At 39.1% G+C, this 15,446-nt stretch overlaps 1 protein-coding gene across 5 annotated transcripts in view; it reads left to right on the top strand.

Annotated features, from left to right (window-relative positions):
* rad54l2 (RAD54 like 2) overlaps window positions 1-15,446 on the top strand; it is a 118,186-nt gene that overhangs the window by 71,821 nt on the left and 30,919 nt on the right. For all 5 annotated transcript variants that reach the window (XM_048606531.1, XM_048606527.1, XM_048606528.1 and 2 more), the window contains 7 exons: window positions 1,935-2,068; window positions 3,730-3,774; window positions 4,896-5,018; window positions 8,965-9,194; window positions 12,662-12,844; window positions 13,669-13,802; window positions 14,608-14,804. In XM_048606531.1, the coding sequence (XP_048462488.1) occupies window positions 1,935-2,068; window positions 3,730-3,774; window positions 4,896-5,018; window positions 8,965-9,194; window positions 12,662-12,844; window positions 13,669-13,802; window positions 14,608-14,804 (1,046 nt within the window). The remainder of the gene's footprint in view (window positions 1-1,934; window positions 2,069-3,729; window positions 3,775-4,895; window positions 5,019-8,964; window positions 9,195-12,661; window positions 12,845-13,668; window positions 13,803-14,607; window positions 14,805-15,446) is intronic.

The raw sequence follows: 15,446 nt of genomic DNA, 5'->3' as shown, positions 1-15,446 counted from the left end.
GGTTTTAAATTGAGGAAAAAAGTATCAAATCTGAGTTAGGAAGCTGATGTCGCATTTGTCTAATTTCAAGAATGGAAAGACTGGAGATCTGCATCACGATAAACTAATGAGAAACAGGCAGTGTCTGTTTAAGTCTGCTTTTTAGGTACATGGCACTTAAAGTTCATAGCGGATCTTCCTCTGGTATTGTGTGAACTAATGAAAAAGTTTGACAAAAATTTCAAATAGAAGACTTACTAAAAGCTACAAGGATAAAATCTGAGACTGAATCTTAATGAAATACAGTACTCCAGACTGGTAGTGGGAGAGAGAGATATATGCCAGTGTCAGCATTTGAACATTTAAAATCTGTCAAAATTCTAGATTTCCAAGTCCAATATCAATTTATCGAGACAAGCCTATTTAGGACTAAACTGTGATTTGCATTTGGAAAGATAACTAAACACTAAAACTCATCATTTTTTTCTGAAGAAGGGTCTCGACCCGAAACATCAGCTTTCCTGCTCCTCTGATGCTGCTTGGCCTGCTGTGTTCATCCAGCTCTACACCTTGTTATCTCAGATTCTCCAGCATCGGCAGTTCCTACTATCTCACTAAAACTCATCAAATGCTACTGGAGTCATAAACATTCAATGAAGAGAATTAAATAGTCAAGGACAATTAGAAAGGAATGTGGGAATTGGGTTAGGCCTGTTAACTTTGATCATTTGGATAATATGGCAAAAGGGAATTATTTTTATTGTTCCTGGTTTGCTGATGTCACTGGCAAGTTGCCATTTATTTCCAATTCCTGATTGCCCTTGATAAGATGATGTTGGGAATGAAAGAATGGTGATATGAGTCCGGGTTGAGGGTGTGTGACCTGAAGTGGTGCCTGGAAGTGATGGCTGAAGCTAATAGAATGCCAGGATATTTAGAACTCGAGAGTGCAAGTAAATTTTATTCCAATGCAATTCCTTAGAATGGAGCTTGAACTGAATTAATTAATTAACAATGTTACAAAAAGGAAACAACTTGCAAATAATTATTTAATTGGATATCAGGTATGGGAATCATGAAAATCTATGACAAAATTTGAAGGGATAAGAAGTTAACACTGGTGAGCTGGACTTAATTGTGAATGGGTAAACAATGGGGAAAATTACAGTGAAGTATTTGTAGGTTGCAAAACTAGTACATACCCTTAAAAGACAAAAATTCCACTAATGTAGTTAAACAAATATGGCTAATAAATGAGGTCAGAGACAGTAGCAAGCTGAAAGAAAATACTTACAAAAAGGTAAGACAAAACAGAAGCTCCAACAGTCTGGGAGAGAGATCACAAGCAACAAAGGTTGCACTCACTACGTAAGTGCCAAATGAATTTGAAAATAAAACCTTGCCAGTAATATTACGATTAGAATAAATATTTATAAATGTGTTGAGAAGTGGTGTGGTAAAGGGCTCTGTCCATCAATGACAGATACAGGAGAGGCTAATAGAAAGCAAGGAAATGATTGACTTGTTGTTTCAATGATTCTTCTTGTCCTCAATGGCAGAAGAGGACAAAACACCAGTAGCATAAGCAAGCATAGATACATGGAGATTTGCAGTGTCATGGGAAGATACTTAGTATGGTTAAGTGCAGTCAAAATAAATGAAGATTGGCAAAATTTATGGGAGTCTGCTAATTGTATCAATGCATGAAATGAGTCTAATGATTTTTAACTGGGCACAACTATGTTTATTGGTTATCATTACTTCCTTCTTTTCTGAAATCAGAAGTTATAACTTGGGAAATTTTGTGTTTAATTGTGGTTTAACATGATGTTGATGCAATTCACTCAATAACAGTCTGTTGACTATATTTGCAATACTGAATTATAACCATTTTTAGGTGTGGGTCTTTTTGGTCTGAATCCCTTCAATATCTCATCTCTCTCTTTGTTTCTCAGAAAACTACTACGGGAGGACCAACTTGAGGCTGGAACCAAAGCAGCACAGCAGGAGGAATTAGAGCGACTCAAACGCCTTGAGCAACAGAGGAAGGAATTTGTGTTACCAGCTTTGCCATTTGATCTCATACAAGGTGAGAGTGCCAGCAGTATACCTGCTGTTTCTCTTGCAGCTTTTACTGATGATTTGCAGGACCTTCCCCAGCACCACTTGCATGTAATTGTGTCAAAAAGTAGTAATTGGGACTTGCATCAGCACAGTACAAATGAGCAACAAACCTTTTAAAATGTGTGTATACATTCTGAATTCTGAGTCCCAGTCTTTGTTACCTAGAGAAAGCAAAGGTGAGCAGTGCCTAAAGAGGCATGGCAGAAATGAGATATTTTCAAATGGAACTTCCATTCATGTAACCCTGGACATAGACAAGCCATGTCTCACCTTAATGAGGCTGATATACTGCAGAGGCACAATGAAAAAGGCAAAGGACCGTCAAGACCGGAAAAGTCTCCATTTAATTAGGAGGAGCCCTAGAACTGGTAGATGGAGTCCACCTTGTGCATTGGGGGTAAAATTTATGTCCCTTATTTTGATTTCTAGCAGGTTACCTCAGTAGCCATGGAATGGCCATTTGACATTATTTTTCAGTTTATCCCTTACAGGTTCTCATACTTCAGAAAGGTTGTTCTCAAGAATCTGTGGTTGGCAAAGAGTGCCTTTGTTTTTAGGTTTCTCCATTGTTTTATAAATGTGCAGAAATCTTAGAATTGAAATACGCAGACAATGTTTGTGATTAACCCCTACATAAGAGTTGGCTAAAGGGATACCCATTATTTGAAAGTGGCATGAAAGTTATTTGGAGAGGAGAGGAAAATCAACAAATTAAAACAGAAATAAAGCTGGTCAGTCAGCCTGGTACAAATCTGCATTTTAGGAAATTGTGCTTGGTGAAAAGGTCTTCAACCACAAGTTGGCAAGCTAAAATGGAGAATAAGGTAAATTTCACAAGGTTCTGCACCAAGCAAGCAGCCATGCTTGACTGAAACACAGGTTTGGAAAATCTGTAGTGATGATCCACATACCCAATTTTGGATCTTCTGATCTTCTGGGGGGTCATCTTAATATCTGTAATTTGAGAATGCTGCAGATCTGTCAACGTCTCAGACCTGGCTCTCCAATTCATGTTCCCCAGTGAAGCTCTCTTTCAGGAGCATAGACTTGCTTTCTTGAAGGTAGTGTAAAGGTGTTAGGCATGTTTAGAAACAAAAGTTGATTTGAGATAGCAAACAAAGTAACACATAAGTTGAGTGGAAATAGATTGCCTGAGTTCTCCTTATTTAAGTATTTTACCTCAAATGGATGCATATTAACCTGGACAGCTTTTTAATGTCATTAAATGTTTCAGTTATCAGAGAACATTTGACATCAAATCCCAGAAGGAGATGTTAGGTCACTTGATCAAAAGATTGGGTAAATAGTTCAGTTTTTAAAAGTGTCCTAAATGGAGTGAGATGCAGAGAGAGATTTAGGGAGCTAATTCTTGAAGTTAAGGAATAGGTAACTGAAAATATGGACCCTAATGGAAGGTCAAAGACAAGATGTGATGCACAAGAGGTCAGAAGGATTAGACGCTGAATAAGATTACAGAAATAAGGCATAGAGAGCCCATGAGGGATTAAAGAGTGACCATGATGATTTCATAAGCTGTCCAGCAATGACTGCCCTGGGCCAAGTGGCCTTAAGCAAGTGACCATTGATCACGATTGTTTCTAAAATCTGTTTTTCTACTGCCCTCAGAATCCAATACTCAAACCTTAAAAAAAGAGCCAGTCTGGAATGAGGGTAAGTGAATATGTTTATCTGAAAATGTTTTTCAAGTACTGCTGCATTAAGCAGTCTGTAACTGTTTCAGCCCCATTGCATGTAAATTAGTTAAAATGATTGAAAGTGTCAAAGGTTCAATCGAAAGATACATTTTTAGGTAAGCTATACAGTAAAGTCCACAGGCCCTGCAAATCTGTTCAGTTTCTTTAGTTCCATATGCGAAATAGATAACTGGTAACAATTAAGCTGTGGCCCCCCCCACTGGAAAACTTAATTGTCTGTGAAAGCATTTTTTCCCCTTGCCAAGTTTCCCATAAGGAGGCGGCCAGTGGTAGGTACTGAGAAATAGAATAAAAGCCTTTCCTCCATGAGTTTGCTTGAATGCCCACTCAGCAGATACTGTAGTGGATGATAAAATTCATTATCAGGAACACTTTCCTTCAGAACCAGCTGTGCCATAATTTTAAGGGTGCTGCTTATTTGAGGGTACAACTACTACAGCCTTCAGGTTTGAACCAAAATAATATAATTAATCTTAAATGTTCATCACAGGTATAGCAAATAAAATATATTTCACCCATTTCTCCATTTGTTGTTCTGACTCAATGCATCAGTAAAAGTTGATGGTCTTGGAAATATGGTGATGCTTTTATTATGTGGGCTGTACCTCATGTTCCCATTTCTGAGGCTGGTTGCCAAGATCAGAAATGGATGTTTCAGCGAAAGAAGAAATGAAGGAACAAGCGTTTATATTCTGGATATGCAATGAAAATGAAAACAGGAGATAATAGCTGAAAAAAGACACATTTATCGAAGCTTTACATCTTGTACTCATTAGGATAATTTGCAATTGAGTGATACTCAGGTTCTGAACTACCAAACGGGAGTTGTACTGGAAAAAAAGGTTTTAAGTTTCAAATGGCATTTGCAATACCAAGGCATAAAAGGCTATGCACCGAGTGACGGAAAATGGGATTAGATTACTTAGATGGTTGTTTTTGACTGGCATAGGCACAGTGGGCTAAAGGGCTTTTCTCTATGTTGTAGACCTCTATGACTCTAAGTGAAGAAATGTTGGTTAAAAAGAGATGGTTATGAGCAAAAGCAGTTGTATCCACCCTTCTAATTTCTCATTTCAGAGGAAACTACGCAGAAAACAGATGAAGTTCCTCCGAGACTCCCAAAACCTGAGGTCATCTGTGTGGATATAAGCAGTGGGAGTGAAGAGGGTGCAGCGGCCGAGGAAAAGGTCTTAAAGAATGGTGAGCGTTAGGCATAGATGCCATTGATGAAATCCATGTTATTTATACCCTCTAATGTTACCTCCTGCTGCTCCTCCACCATTTTCTCAGCACTATGTCCACACCCAAAAGAAAACAAGTGTGGACTGAGGTACCATTTCACAGGAACTGCCAATCTTGTCTGTGTTGTAGATCAGTGATGGGTGAATTTCAGCATGAAAGATCACATCTGAGTTTGCAGATCGTATGGGACTCCAACCATAAATACTCAGGAAATGAACAGCTATAGTAAAAATAAATTTTGGGGCGAATGAACATAAAAGATGTATTATAATTTTACCATCATAACAAACAACACATTATGTACGTTGTACACTCTGTCCACATTCTTCTACCTTAGGGGAAGGGATGGTCTAGCAGTATTATTGCTGAACTATTAACCATCAGACCCAGGTAATGTTCTAGGGACCCAAGTTCCAATCCTGCCACGGCAGATGGTGGAATTTGAATTCAATAAATATCCGGAATTAAGAGTCTAACGATGACCATCTAATGGTTCACTAATGTCCTTCAGGGATGGAAACTGCCATCCTTACCTGGTCTGGCCTATATGTGACTCCAGACCTACAGCAATGTGGTTGACTCTTGAACCACCTCTGGGCAATTAGGGATGGGCAATAAATGCTGATCTAGCATAGTGACGCCCTCATCCCCTAAATGAATTAAAAAATTTTTAAAATGTGAGCAATACACTCCTGTTTGAAATGGCAACAAAACTGGCGTCTTACCTTTGACGCTATTGGATCTGCTGAGTGCTTCCAATGTTCTTATTTTGGATTTTCAATATCTATGATATTTTGCTTTTCTCTCGCCAATATAAATTCTACTTTGTGACCTGCAGTATGGTGTTGCAAGAACCTGAAAGTGAAACACAGTAAGGAAAGACAAAATTACTGTAGAGACACCAAAGACATCTTCAAGATAGTAGCTACCTACTTAGGAGTATAGTGATCTATGACCTTTCTTTACCACTCATTCTTAGATCTGGGATTTAATAATCTCATGGTATATATTTTTAATAAAGATGCTACCAAATGCCCCTGTAAACTGCTCCACACACGTTAGAGACATTGTTCCTAATTGTCAGTTTTCCCAAAGCAAACCTCTAGCGTAAAATCAAGTGCTCTGCATTTTCTATTATGTTCATTCTTCTTGTTCTAAATTTTAGCTATGCTTGTGGTAGGAACAGCAAATGCTTTTTAAGTTTACTATTTGCAAGCGCATAAACAAATTAATCACTGACTTGCTAAACTCCCTGTTAAACCCAGATTGATCGGAGAAATGTTCACACATAAATATCTTGGGACTCACTGTAGGGAGCACCATTTACACCTTAATATTTCAATCTGTTATCTAGCAGTAGAAGTGAAAATCAGGTATTTTGCTAGGTCTATAAATTTGTTACCCTCTGGTTCTTTCATCAGTTACCTTCACATCTGTGCCTTTGGCAACTGACCTATCTGGACCTACGGACCAGAAACAATCTCTTTGTATTTACCTATTGATACCCTGCTTGATTTTACACACTTTTTAAACCAGTTTATGGATTTTCTGCTTTTTGGAGAACAACTGAATCTTTTCTCATTACCATACTTAACTGAAGTTCTACATTCGTGGTGCCATTGTAACTATGAGATGAAGAAATGTTTTGATTTTAGGTGTTATAGGAAGGATATTGTGAAATTAGAAAGGGTTCAGATAAGATTTACAAGGATGTTGCCAGGGTAGAAGGGTTTGAGCTATAGGGAGAGGCTGAACAGGATGGGGCTTTTTTCTCTGGCGCGTTGGATGCTGAGAGGTGATCTAATAGATGTTTATAAAATCATGAGGGGCATGGATAGGGTAAATAGGCAAAGTCTTTTCCCCGGGTTGTGGGGTGTTCAAAACTAAAGGGCATAGGGGATAGGTGTAAAAGGGACCTACCAGGCAACTTTTTCACGCAGAGGGTGGTGCGCATATGGAATGCGCCGCCAGAGGAAGTGGTGGAGGCTGGTATGATTTTAACATTTAAGAGACATCTGGATGGGTACATGAGTAGGAGGGATTTAAAGGGAGATGAACCGAATGCTGCAAATGAGACTAGATTTATTTAGGATATCTGATCAGCATGGATGAGTTGGACTGAAGGGTCTGTTTCTGTGCTGTATATCTCTGACTTTATGTGTAACCTTTCCAGTCACTAAAGGCATATTTTGTTATATTACTGTGACATTGTGGTCCTGAAGGCACCAGGTTTAAATACTGGTCTGCCAGCTCCCATGGCACCAAGAATCAATGCCTTCAAAGTGCAAATGAGAAAAACAGGGAACCAAAATAATGCACTATTTGACTTTTCACAAATATTCAAATCTATTTGAAACATAATTTGAAATTTTGAAATTGCAGTGTAGATATTTGCAAATCCTAAATGTAAATCAGTGTAATCTTAAATACCCGGTTATCTGGTGCTGCTGTCACTGCAGTTTTGCATATGCTTATATTATCTAACATAGTGGTTGCACACACTGCCCAAGGAAAGCCTGCTTCTGACTTCTGGTCATTGATAAAATCCAACTTTTCTTGAAGTACATCCATTGACGTTGAAATACTTTTCTTGAATTGCTCCGTTGCGGCCCTAAGATTAGAAGCTTCAGCCAGCTGATTGAAGCTCATGACCTTTAATCTGATCAGGTCTGTTCAAGACCGCAATGGATAGCTGACACTATTTTTGAATATCTTGCTGTTATATTCTTCCCTTTTCCTTTCTGAGCCACCAGCCCCTTCACTGGCACTTTTTTATTACAGAGCAGGAAGAGCTTCCCTCTACCTAAACCTTCCATGTTAATGACTGAGTTTCCAGTGGGCTGGAGTTTCACATCTTGCTGCTTCCTGATTGGTCAAACATGGGTAAAAAGATTATTCACTTAAGTGACATTTACAAGAGGGCATTGATGAATAAAGGAGATAAAGTTTATTTGTCTTTGCATCGTATCAGTTGCACAGTTCCTTATTACAAGTTATGTCTATGTTTTTTTTAAACCTCTGGTTTCGTAAAGGTTCCCACATGGTCTTGTCCCAATAGCTGCACCTTTGTTGAAATTTTTTGCTTGCATAGTTGCACAAACCTGAAGATTTAAAGTGATCCAAGTTGCTGTTCTGAAGAACAGTCATACTGGACTCAATGTTAACTCTTTCTTTCCCCACAGATGCTGCCAGACCTGAGTTTCTCCAGCATTTTCTGAGTCTCTACTTGCTGTAATGTTGTCTACCGGATTCAGTATCCTTTTATGCCAAAATGTTGCTAACTGAATTGGAAGACAGTACCCATGGATTGGAAAAATTTGAGGCTGTGATAACTGAACTATCTATTTGTGAATAAATAGAAAAACGAAACGAGAATTTGACAAATAATGAATAAATTGCAACAGACAAACTAGTGAGCTTGTTTCCATTTTTAGAAATAGTTCTAGGTTAATCAGTTTCATCTATCTTTGACGTAATTTAAGTTACATTTGAGTTGAGACTAAAATTATTATAATAATATTAATTAAAATTATTATTTTAATACATCTCAGTCTTGTAAAACTAGAATCCTAACCGTAAATATGTTGGTTTGCTAGGCTTGTTACAACACAACCTGCAGGGAAGTAAACTTATTTCTGTCCTGGGATTCATTTGGTAACAAGATTCCAGGCGTTCACAATGAATAAAGCCATTGGCTCATTCAGAAACCAGAGGAGACTTTTGTTGTTCCATAGCAATTTAAATTGATGCTCCAATTTACTTGAAAATCAAAGACCGCTTTTCATTCAAAGAAACAAAGACCTATTGAATAAGTACTCCTTACTTCTGTTTCAACACAAACAAGCCCCATCTTATGCTAACACCCTTCCTGTTTTTCATTACAACTTATTTTTCTGTTCTTCAGAGGATGTGATTGAGCTGAGCTCAGGGGAAGAAGATTCACTACACATTCTTGACAGTGAATCCAGTAACGAAGAAGAGGAGGTGAATGAAGAAAGTAGTGGTGCACATGTGAACGATGCCTTGAATCAGCCAGATGATCTGGGCCGTGTCCTAGTCAATATAAATCATCCACCAAACGAGCAAGATATTTTCCTAGCGCCCCAACTGGCACGAGCAGTCAAATCACACCAGGTAATTGGAGTTCGCCCTTTTAATCTGAGGATTTGTGTGTGGCTTTATGCCTGGTGTGCTATTTCTTATTCTCTTTCCAGGTAGTGATGTACCTCTAGGTGGTGCGGGGGGATGTTATATGATACACTGTCATTACTCTTGCAGGTCAGTAAATTAATCTTCAGAGGCTGTCACTTAATGAATTTGAACCTAATCTTTTGAATATGTACTACTTTAGTAGACTTGACCATTTTTATTACCTTCTCTCTGGGCCCTCATTTAACTTGACAAGTGGGTTGCGATACAATGATGCTAAAATAGTCACTCATCTGTATCCAGGATTTGTTTGAGATTTCTCTTTTAATTCTCAGAATTATTAACCTTTTCATTCCTTGGCATTTCTATCCTTTATTTAGTACAGGTTGGACTCAACGCAGAGAGGGAAGTGATGGCTTAGTAGTATTTTCACTAGACTATTAACCCAGAAATCCAGGTAATGTTCTAAGGACCCGGGTTTGAATCTCACCATGGCAGAGAATTCAATAGAATTCACTTCAATTGAATTTGAATACAATAAAAAATCTGGAATTTAAGAGTCCTGTGCTAACCATGAAATCACTGTCAATTGCTAGGAAATATCCATTTGATTCACTAATGTCCTTTAGGGAAGGAAATTGCTGTCCTCACCTGGCCTGGCCTACATGTGACTCCAGACCCCACAGCAATGTGTTTGACTTCTAGTTGCCCTCTGGGCAATAAATGCCAGCCCAGCTAGTGACACCCACATATAGTGAAAGAAAACAAAACAGCTGTCAGTTTCCTTCATAAGGGAGAAAGATTAAATAACACACAGAACAAGTGGAGTGACATTTCATTCCTGGGAACTGGATCTTGAGACCAGCTGAGACTGATCAAAATCTTGACTGAAACTTTGATAAAATGCGTCATTTAATCATGACCAACCACCTAGTGAATTCATTTACACAGTTTCCATTACAGGTATCTGAATTTGGAATAGTTTGGAATAATAACAGTATCCCTCTATGTGTTGGAGAAATGAAAATATGGGATTTTTGATCTGATTTAATTTATTACTGTCACATGTACCAAGGTGCAGTGAAAAGTGCTGTCTTTCATGCATTACAGGCAAATCAGGAGAAGGAATTCGGTATGCTGCCAGGGAGCTTCCCAAACTGCAGTGCAGCATTGTTCTCTTGTTGGGTGCTGTTGATTCAGATGCATTGAATCATAGATTAGAATCCCCACGATGTGGAAAAAGGCCATTCGGCCTGGCGAGTCTGCACCAACTTTCTGAAGACCGTCCCATCCCCCTTTTGGGTTATGATGTCTAACTCCCCTAACCTGCACATCCCTGGACACGATGGGACAATTTGGCATGGCCAATCCACTTAACCTGCACATCTTTGGACTATAGGAGGAAACTAGAGCACCCAGAGTTAAACCTATACAGACATGGGGAGAATGTGCAAACACCACACAGTCACCCAAGGCTGGAATGAACCTGGGTCTTTGGTGCTGTGAGGCAGCAGTGTGAACCACAATGTTTTAAACTCCTCCAGTGAAGTTTATTTGTGTAAATTCCACCGTACCTGATGGTTTTCTCTTGGTAACCACTTTGAACAGAAAATTACAAATAAAAATGTGAAGCAAGTACAGCGGAGCACATTTTGTTTGTTGGTGAACAGCTGAAGAGTGAAGTCAAGGGATACTTGCAAGCCTGAACATACCCTTCCTTTCAACAAAGTGCTTGACGTTCTTTCTTCTTCACCTCTTTATTCTAGGGAATCATTGACACATCATCCTGCATTATCTATATTTGTGTTATTGTGCATTTTTAAATTTAGGAAGGATGTGAGGGTTTTTGAGGGTGTGCCGAGGAGATTTACCAGAATGTTTTCCGGGAATAGGAAGGTGAGGTTAGATTGGAGCAGCCAGACTGCTCTCCTTGGACTAAAGGAGATTGACAGGAGATATGATCGAGGTGTACAACATTGTGAGAGGGTTTGTTAGGTAAGGCAAGGAGCTGCTCGCTTTTGTTATTAATACAAGGAGTACAGAGGCACAGGTTTAAAATTTTCTGCAGTGGGAGTAAGGAGAGACTTAAATACTGCTACACAGGTATGATTGGGAACTCTTTACCCAACACGGTGATAGTCAGAGGAAGCTGGGTGGGCTACAGTGAGTGAGACTGAATGGATTGTTCAGTGGGCAGCCAGCACATTGCCTGCAATGATGTTATTAACCACTTTACTGCAGGTCACCTTCGCTGAGTTCCGAATCTGTGCTTATGGCGGTTATGGGACAAATTAAATGGGATTAATGTTGGAAGCGATGAAAGAGGCTGCAAAGGGCAAGAAAGAAGGAGCATCTGCAAAGTGGTGGGGAGAGAAACAGGCTGCAGAAGCGAATAGTATGAAACTGTTCCAAACCTGCTTACATAGGAATATTCTGATAACTATGAGCCAAAAAACTGAAATCACTGAAGTAATGAATTCCTTGCATAAGGATTCACACATTCAGATTGCTAAATAGGAAATAGTGAAGTGAATGCTGTTGTAATGAACATTCAGTTGTTAAATTTAAATCTGAGATTGAGATCTGAGGTGCAGTATACAGGGTAGTAACTTCCTGGTTAAAACCTTCCAGCTTTGTGCATAAGTAACAGAAAAGCATCAACTGTGACCTCATCATTTTTAGGAGTTTTTGGGATAATGGCTCTGTCTATGTAAAGTATGTGTCAGTTAGTTTGGGAAGAATAATTGTTGTTTACGCCCGTTGTACCAATTTAAATATCATGATGTCTAAGAAATTAATGCTTCCCTTGTATGTTGTAGGTTTAGTTTTAGTGGCGGATTGATGACTGTTGAGGATATTGATGAGCTCTTCTAAATTTGCTTCTAGCGAATCCAAATACCCAACTTGTAACTACAAATACATGGGATGCTATTACTTGAGACAGCATCATGAGTTAGTGAGAATGGAAAGGGAGCTTCTGAAAACCAAAAGTAGCCCTTGAGAAAATTTCGAGCCCTCAAACAAAGTAAAATAATTTATGCAAGGTCATATCGTTCCCATTGTGATTTACCTTTGTGTTTGTGTCCTCTGTGAGAGGGGCTCAGATGCAACAGCACAGGGCAAGAGCTAGTTGTGGTTTAAATGTGGGAAAAGACATGAGAGTGACGGTATGTTTTGTGCTTTACTGGTAGTTCCCAAACTTAAACTCCATTTCTTGTGTGCTTCTCATTTGCTGTTGTTGTTCACCTCTTTTCATACATGTATTTAACTTTGCAACACCAGAAAGCATGCACTCGCAAACTTATTTCTAAGCATTAAATATACTATTAGTGGCAGAATCTTGTCCAGTTCAGTTACAGCACAGTTACAGTTTTAAAAAAACTGTGCAAAGCTGGTATTTTGGATTTTGTGATGTTTGTCGGTTGATTAATACTCTTGTTCTGTATCCATAGGTCGGTGGAATCCGCTTCCTGTATGACAATCTTGTGGAATCACAAGAAAGGTTTAAAAGTAGCAGTGGTTTTGGCTGTATCCTGGCCCACAGTATGGGTCTTGGAAAGACCTTGCAGATTGTCTCCTTCGTGGATGTCCTCTTTCGATATACAGAAGCTCGCACTGTCCTTGCTATTGTACCGGTCAGTATTTGTACTCTGATTTCATTATCCTTGCCACTGAAGGGCATTTCTCTTGGGTGGAACAAGAAAGTGGAGAGTAATCATAGATTATACCTGGTATAGATGTTGGTCTATAGGGCATGAAGGTTTGGGTTCCTTGAGTTTTTCATCCGTGAGATGTAATGCAATAACCCAAAACTTATCTCCTCTTGTATTTTGTTTTGTATCAGTGGTGGTATCATTACATTCTACATAGCTGTTGCGTAATGGCATTCTTGATGTTTCCTTGCACTGCTCAAGAAAAGATACAGAAAACACTTCACTCTGAGTGTTTGGAATGCTGCACTTTCTGAAGAATCTAGTATTTTGCTGGAGGAGGTTGTTGAGTAGTGTTTTAACTGGTACTTTGAGAGAAATGGAAAGTGAACTTGCCAAGTTTAGTTGCCAGTTGAGTGCTTTGGTTAGGAAATAGTAATGGGGATGTGTCCTCTGTATAATGTTGGAGCTGATGTGGAAAGTTACTTTTGTTTTCTTCTCAGTTTATTATGGACTGATTATATGTTTTAGTAAAACAATCTTGGGATTCTGATGCAGACATGATGGACGAAATGGCCTCCTGCCCCACGCCAGTTCTGCGATTTTATTTTTCCTGTAAGTTTTGCTTGCCATCTTCATGGTCCATAATCCTAGATGAGGTGGTTAGAACAAGGTAACCAAACAGACAGGAAGGCAGTCAGCCAGTTTGCTAACTTTGTAACTTCTTTACTTGAAAGTCACATCTGGGGCTAATGACATGTTAATCTACATTTTTGTGCAGAGATGATATTGGCTTTTATCAATTTCAGGTGAACACTTTGCAGAACTGGTTGGCAGAGTTTAACATGTGGCTGCCCGCCCCAGAAACGCTTCCTGCAGATTACAACTCTGAGGAGATACAGCCCAGGAGTTTTAAAGTTCACATCCTAAATGACGAACACAAGTATGTCCTGTTATATATTTATAAAGAAGGATATCCAGGGCCTGCTGTGGTCCCAAAACAAAAGGGTCGAGTCCACACAAATGCATTGGGACATTTGGGGAAGAGTGTTGCAGATGTTACTTACCTTGCAACTGACTTTCAAACAAATTAAAATTGAGAGCATCTCCGGTTCTGATAATAAATGCACTCCCTGTCGTGTTACTGAGCCATGCAGCCTGATGTGCCTGTTCAGGTGAATGTTACCATTGTGTCTGTTTTTGTCGCAACTCTAAGTCTACTAAAAATGATGGGTCATTTATACATTTGATCGCCTTTTCTGGGTTCTTACTGAGGACGACATGACAGCTGCTTTTACTTGGGTCACTGCAGTTCAGAATGATTCATTGTGAAGTGCTTTTGAAATTTTTTTTCAGACTGTGCTGAAATGTTATGTAAGAGTTCTTTGTTTCCTGCTCAATGCCTCCAAGTTACCACGATGGCCCTCACATTTGAATAGGCTATAAATATGCATTGGCAAAAAGAATTGAGACAGGCAGAGAGGGTGGTAACCCAATATGAGTTTCAGGAATCTAGGGTAATGGTTGGAGGGAGGAATATTACATTGTGAACAGATATCGCTAGGAATGTGGATATACGACTCAAACATTGCCATCATGGTAATGATACTAATCCTAGAAATAACCATTTGACATCTTGCTACTCCATTAAGACGAGAGCCTGGCAGCCATTTACATCAGTACACTACACTGCTGTAAAATTAACCTCATGTTCTGGGTTATCCAACATTCCCTCTCTTTTTTTGTAGAACAACTGTGGCCCGTGCCAAGGTGATTAATGAATGGTCAGCAGACGGTGGTGTGCTGTTAATGGGGTATGAGATGTATCGTTTACTGTCATTGAAAAAGTCATTTGTTACTGGGAGGAGGAAGAAAACAAAGAAACCAGCAGGACCTGTGATTATAGATCTGGATGAGGAAGATCGGCAACAAGAGCTATTGAAAGGTAAAAATGAAATAAATTATACTTCTAACACCTTTTACAACCTTAATGATTCCAGACACCTTCACTGCTAGGAGAGGAAGACATTTTGACCCTCATCATTGTACCTGCTATCTAATATACTTCCTGTCTAATAAATCAATCCAAAGCTATTCTCACTCATCCATTGTAATCCCATGGCCCTTTATCTCCCTTAAATATTTATCTAACATTCCTTTAAACCGTGCTATGGTCTGTTTCACTCACTCTTGCAGCATAGCATGCGATACTCCAGCTGTTGGCTGCAATTTCCACTCCTCAGCCATTCAGATAGTTCTGTAGAAATATAGGCAGTGGAGGTCAGTCATTCTATAAATGTCAGTGCTGGCAATTTCACTGAGAAATACTAAACTAATCTCACTGGCCTAATCCATTCCAAGTTACTGACAAGCCAAATAAAGGAAATTAGTAGCTGATTACTTTAAATATAATACAGCAAGTCTGTGCTGTTTGCAATTTAAAATGTCAATATCAGTTGCATACAGTTGAAAGTATGCTTTCACTTAGAAGCAAGAAAAGATTGCGTTTTTGTTCCTTATGATATGGAGCCAAAGCAGTGATGAGTTTAGAGGACCCATTATGATACAGTTGCTGTAATTAGAGGAG

Source organism: Rhincodon typus, chromosome 16 (genome assembly GCF_021869965.1).
Source record: "Rhincodon typus isolate 14 chromosome 16, sRhiTyp1.1, whole genome shotgun sequence".
NCBI classification, from domain to species: Eukaryota; Metazoa; Chordata; class Chondrichthyes; order Orectolobiformes; family Rhincodontidae; genus Rhincodon; species Rhincodon typus.
The sequence above is the reverse complement of the archived record's forward strand: the minus strand, read 5'-3'. Positions and strand labels throughout refer to the sequence as shown.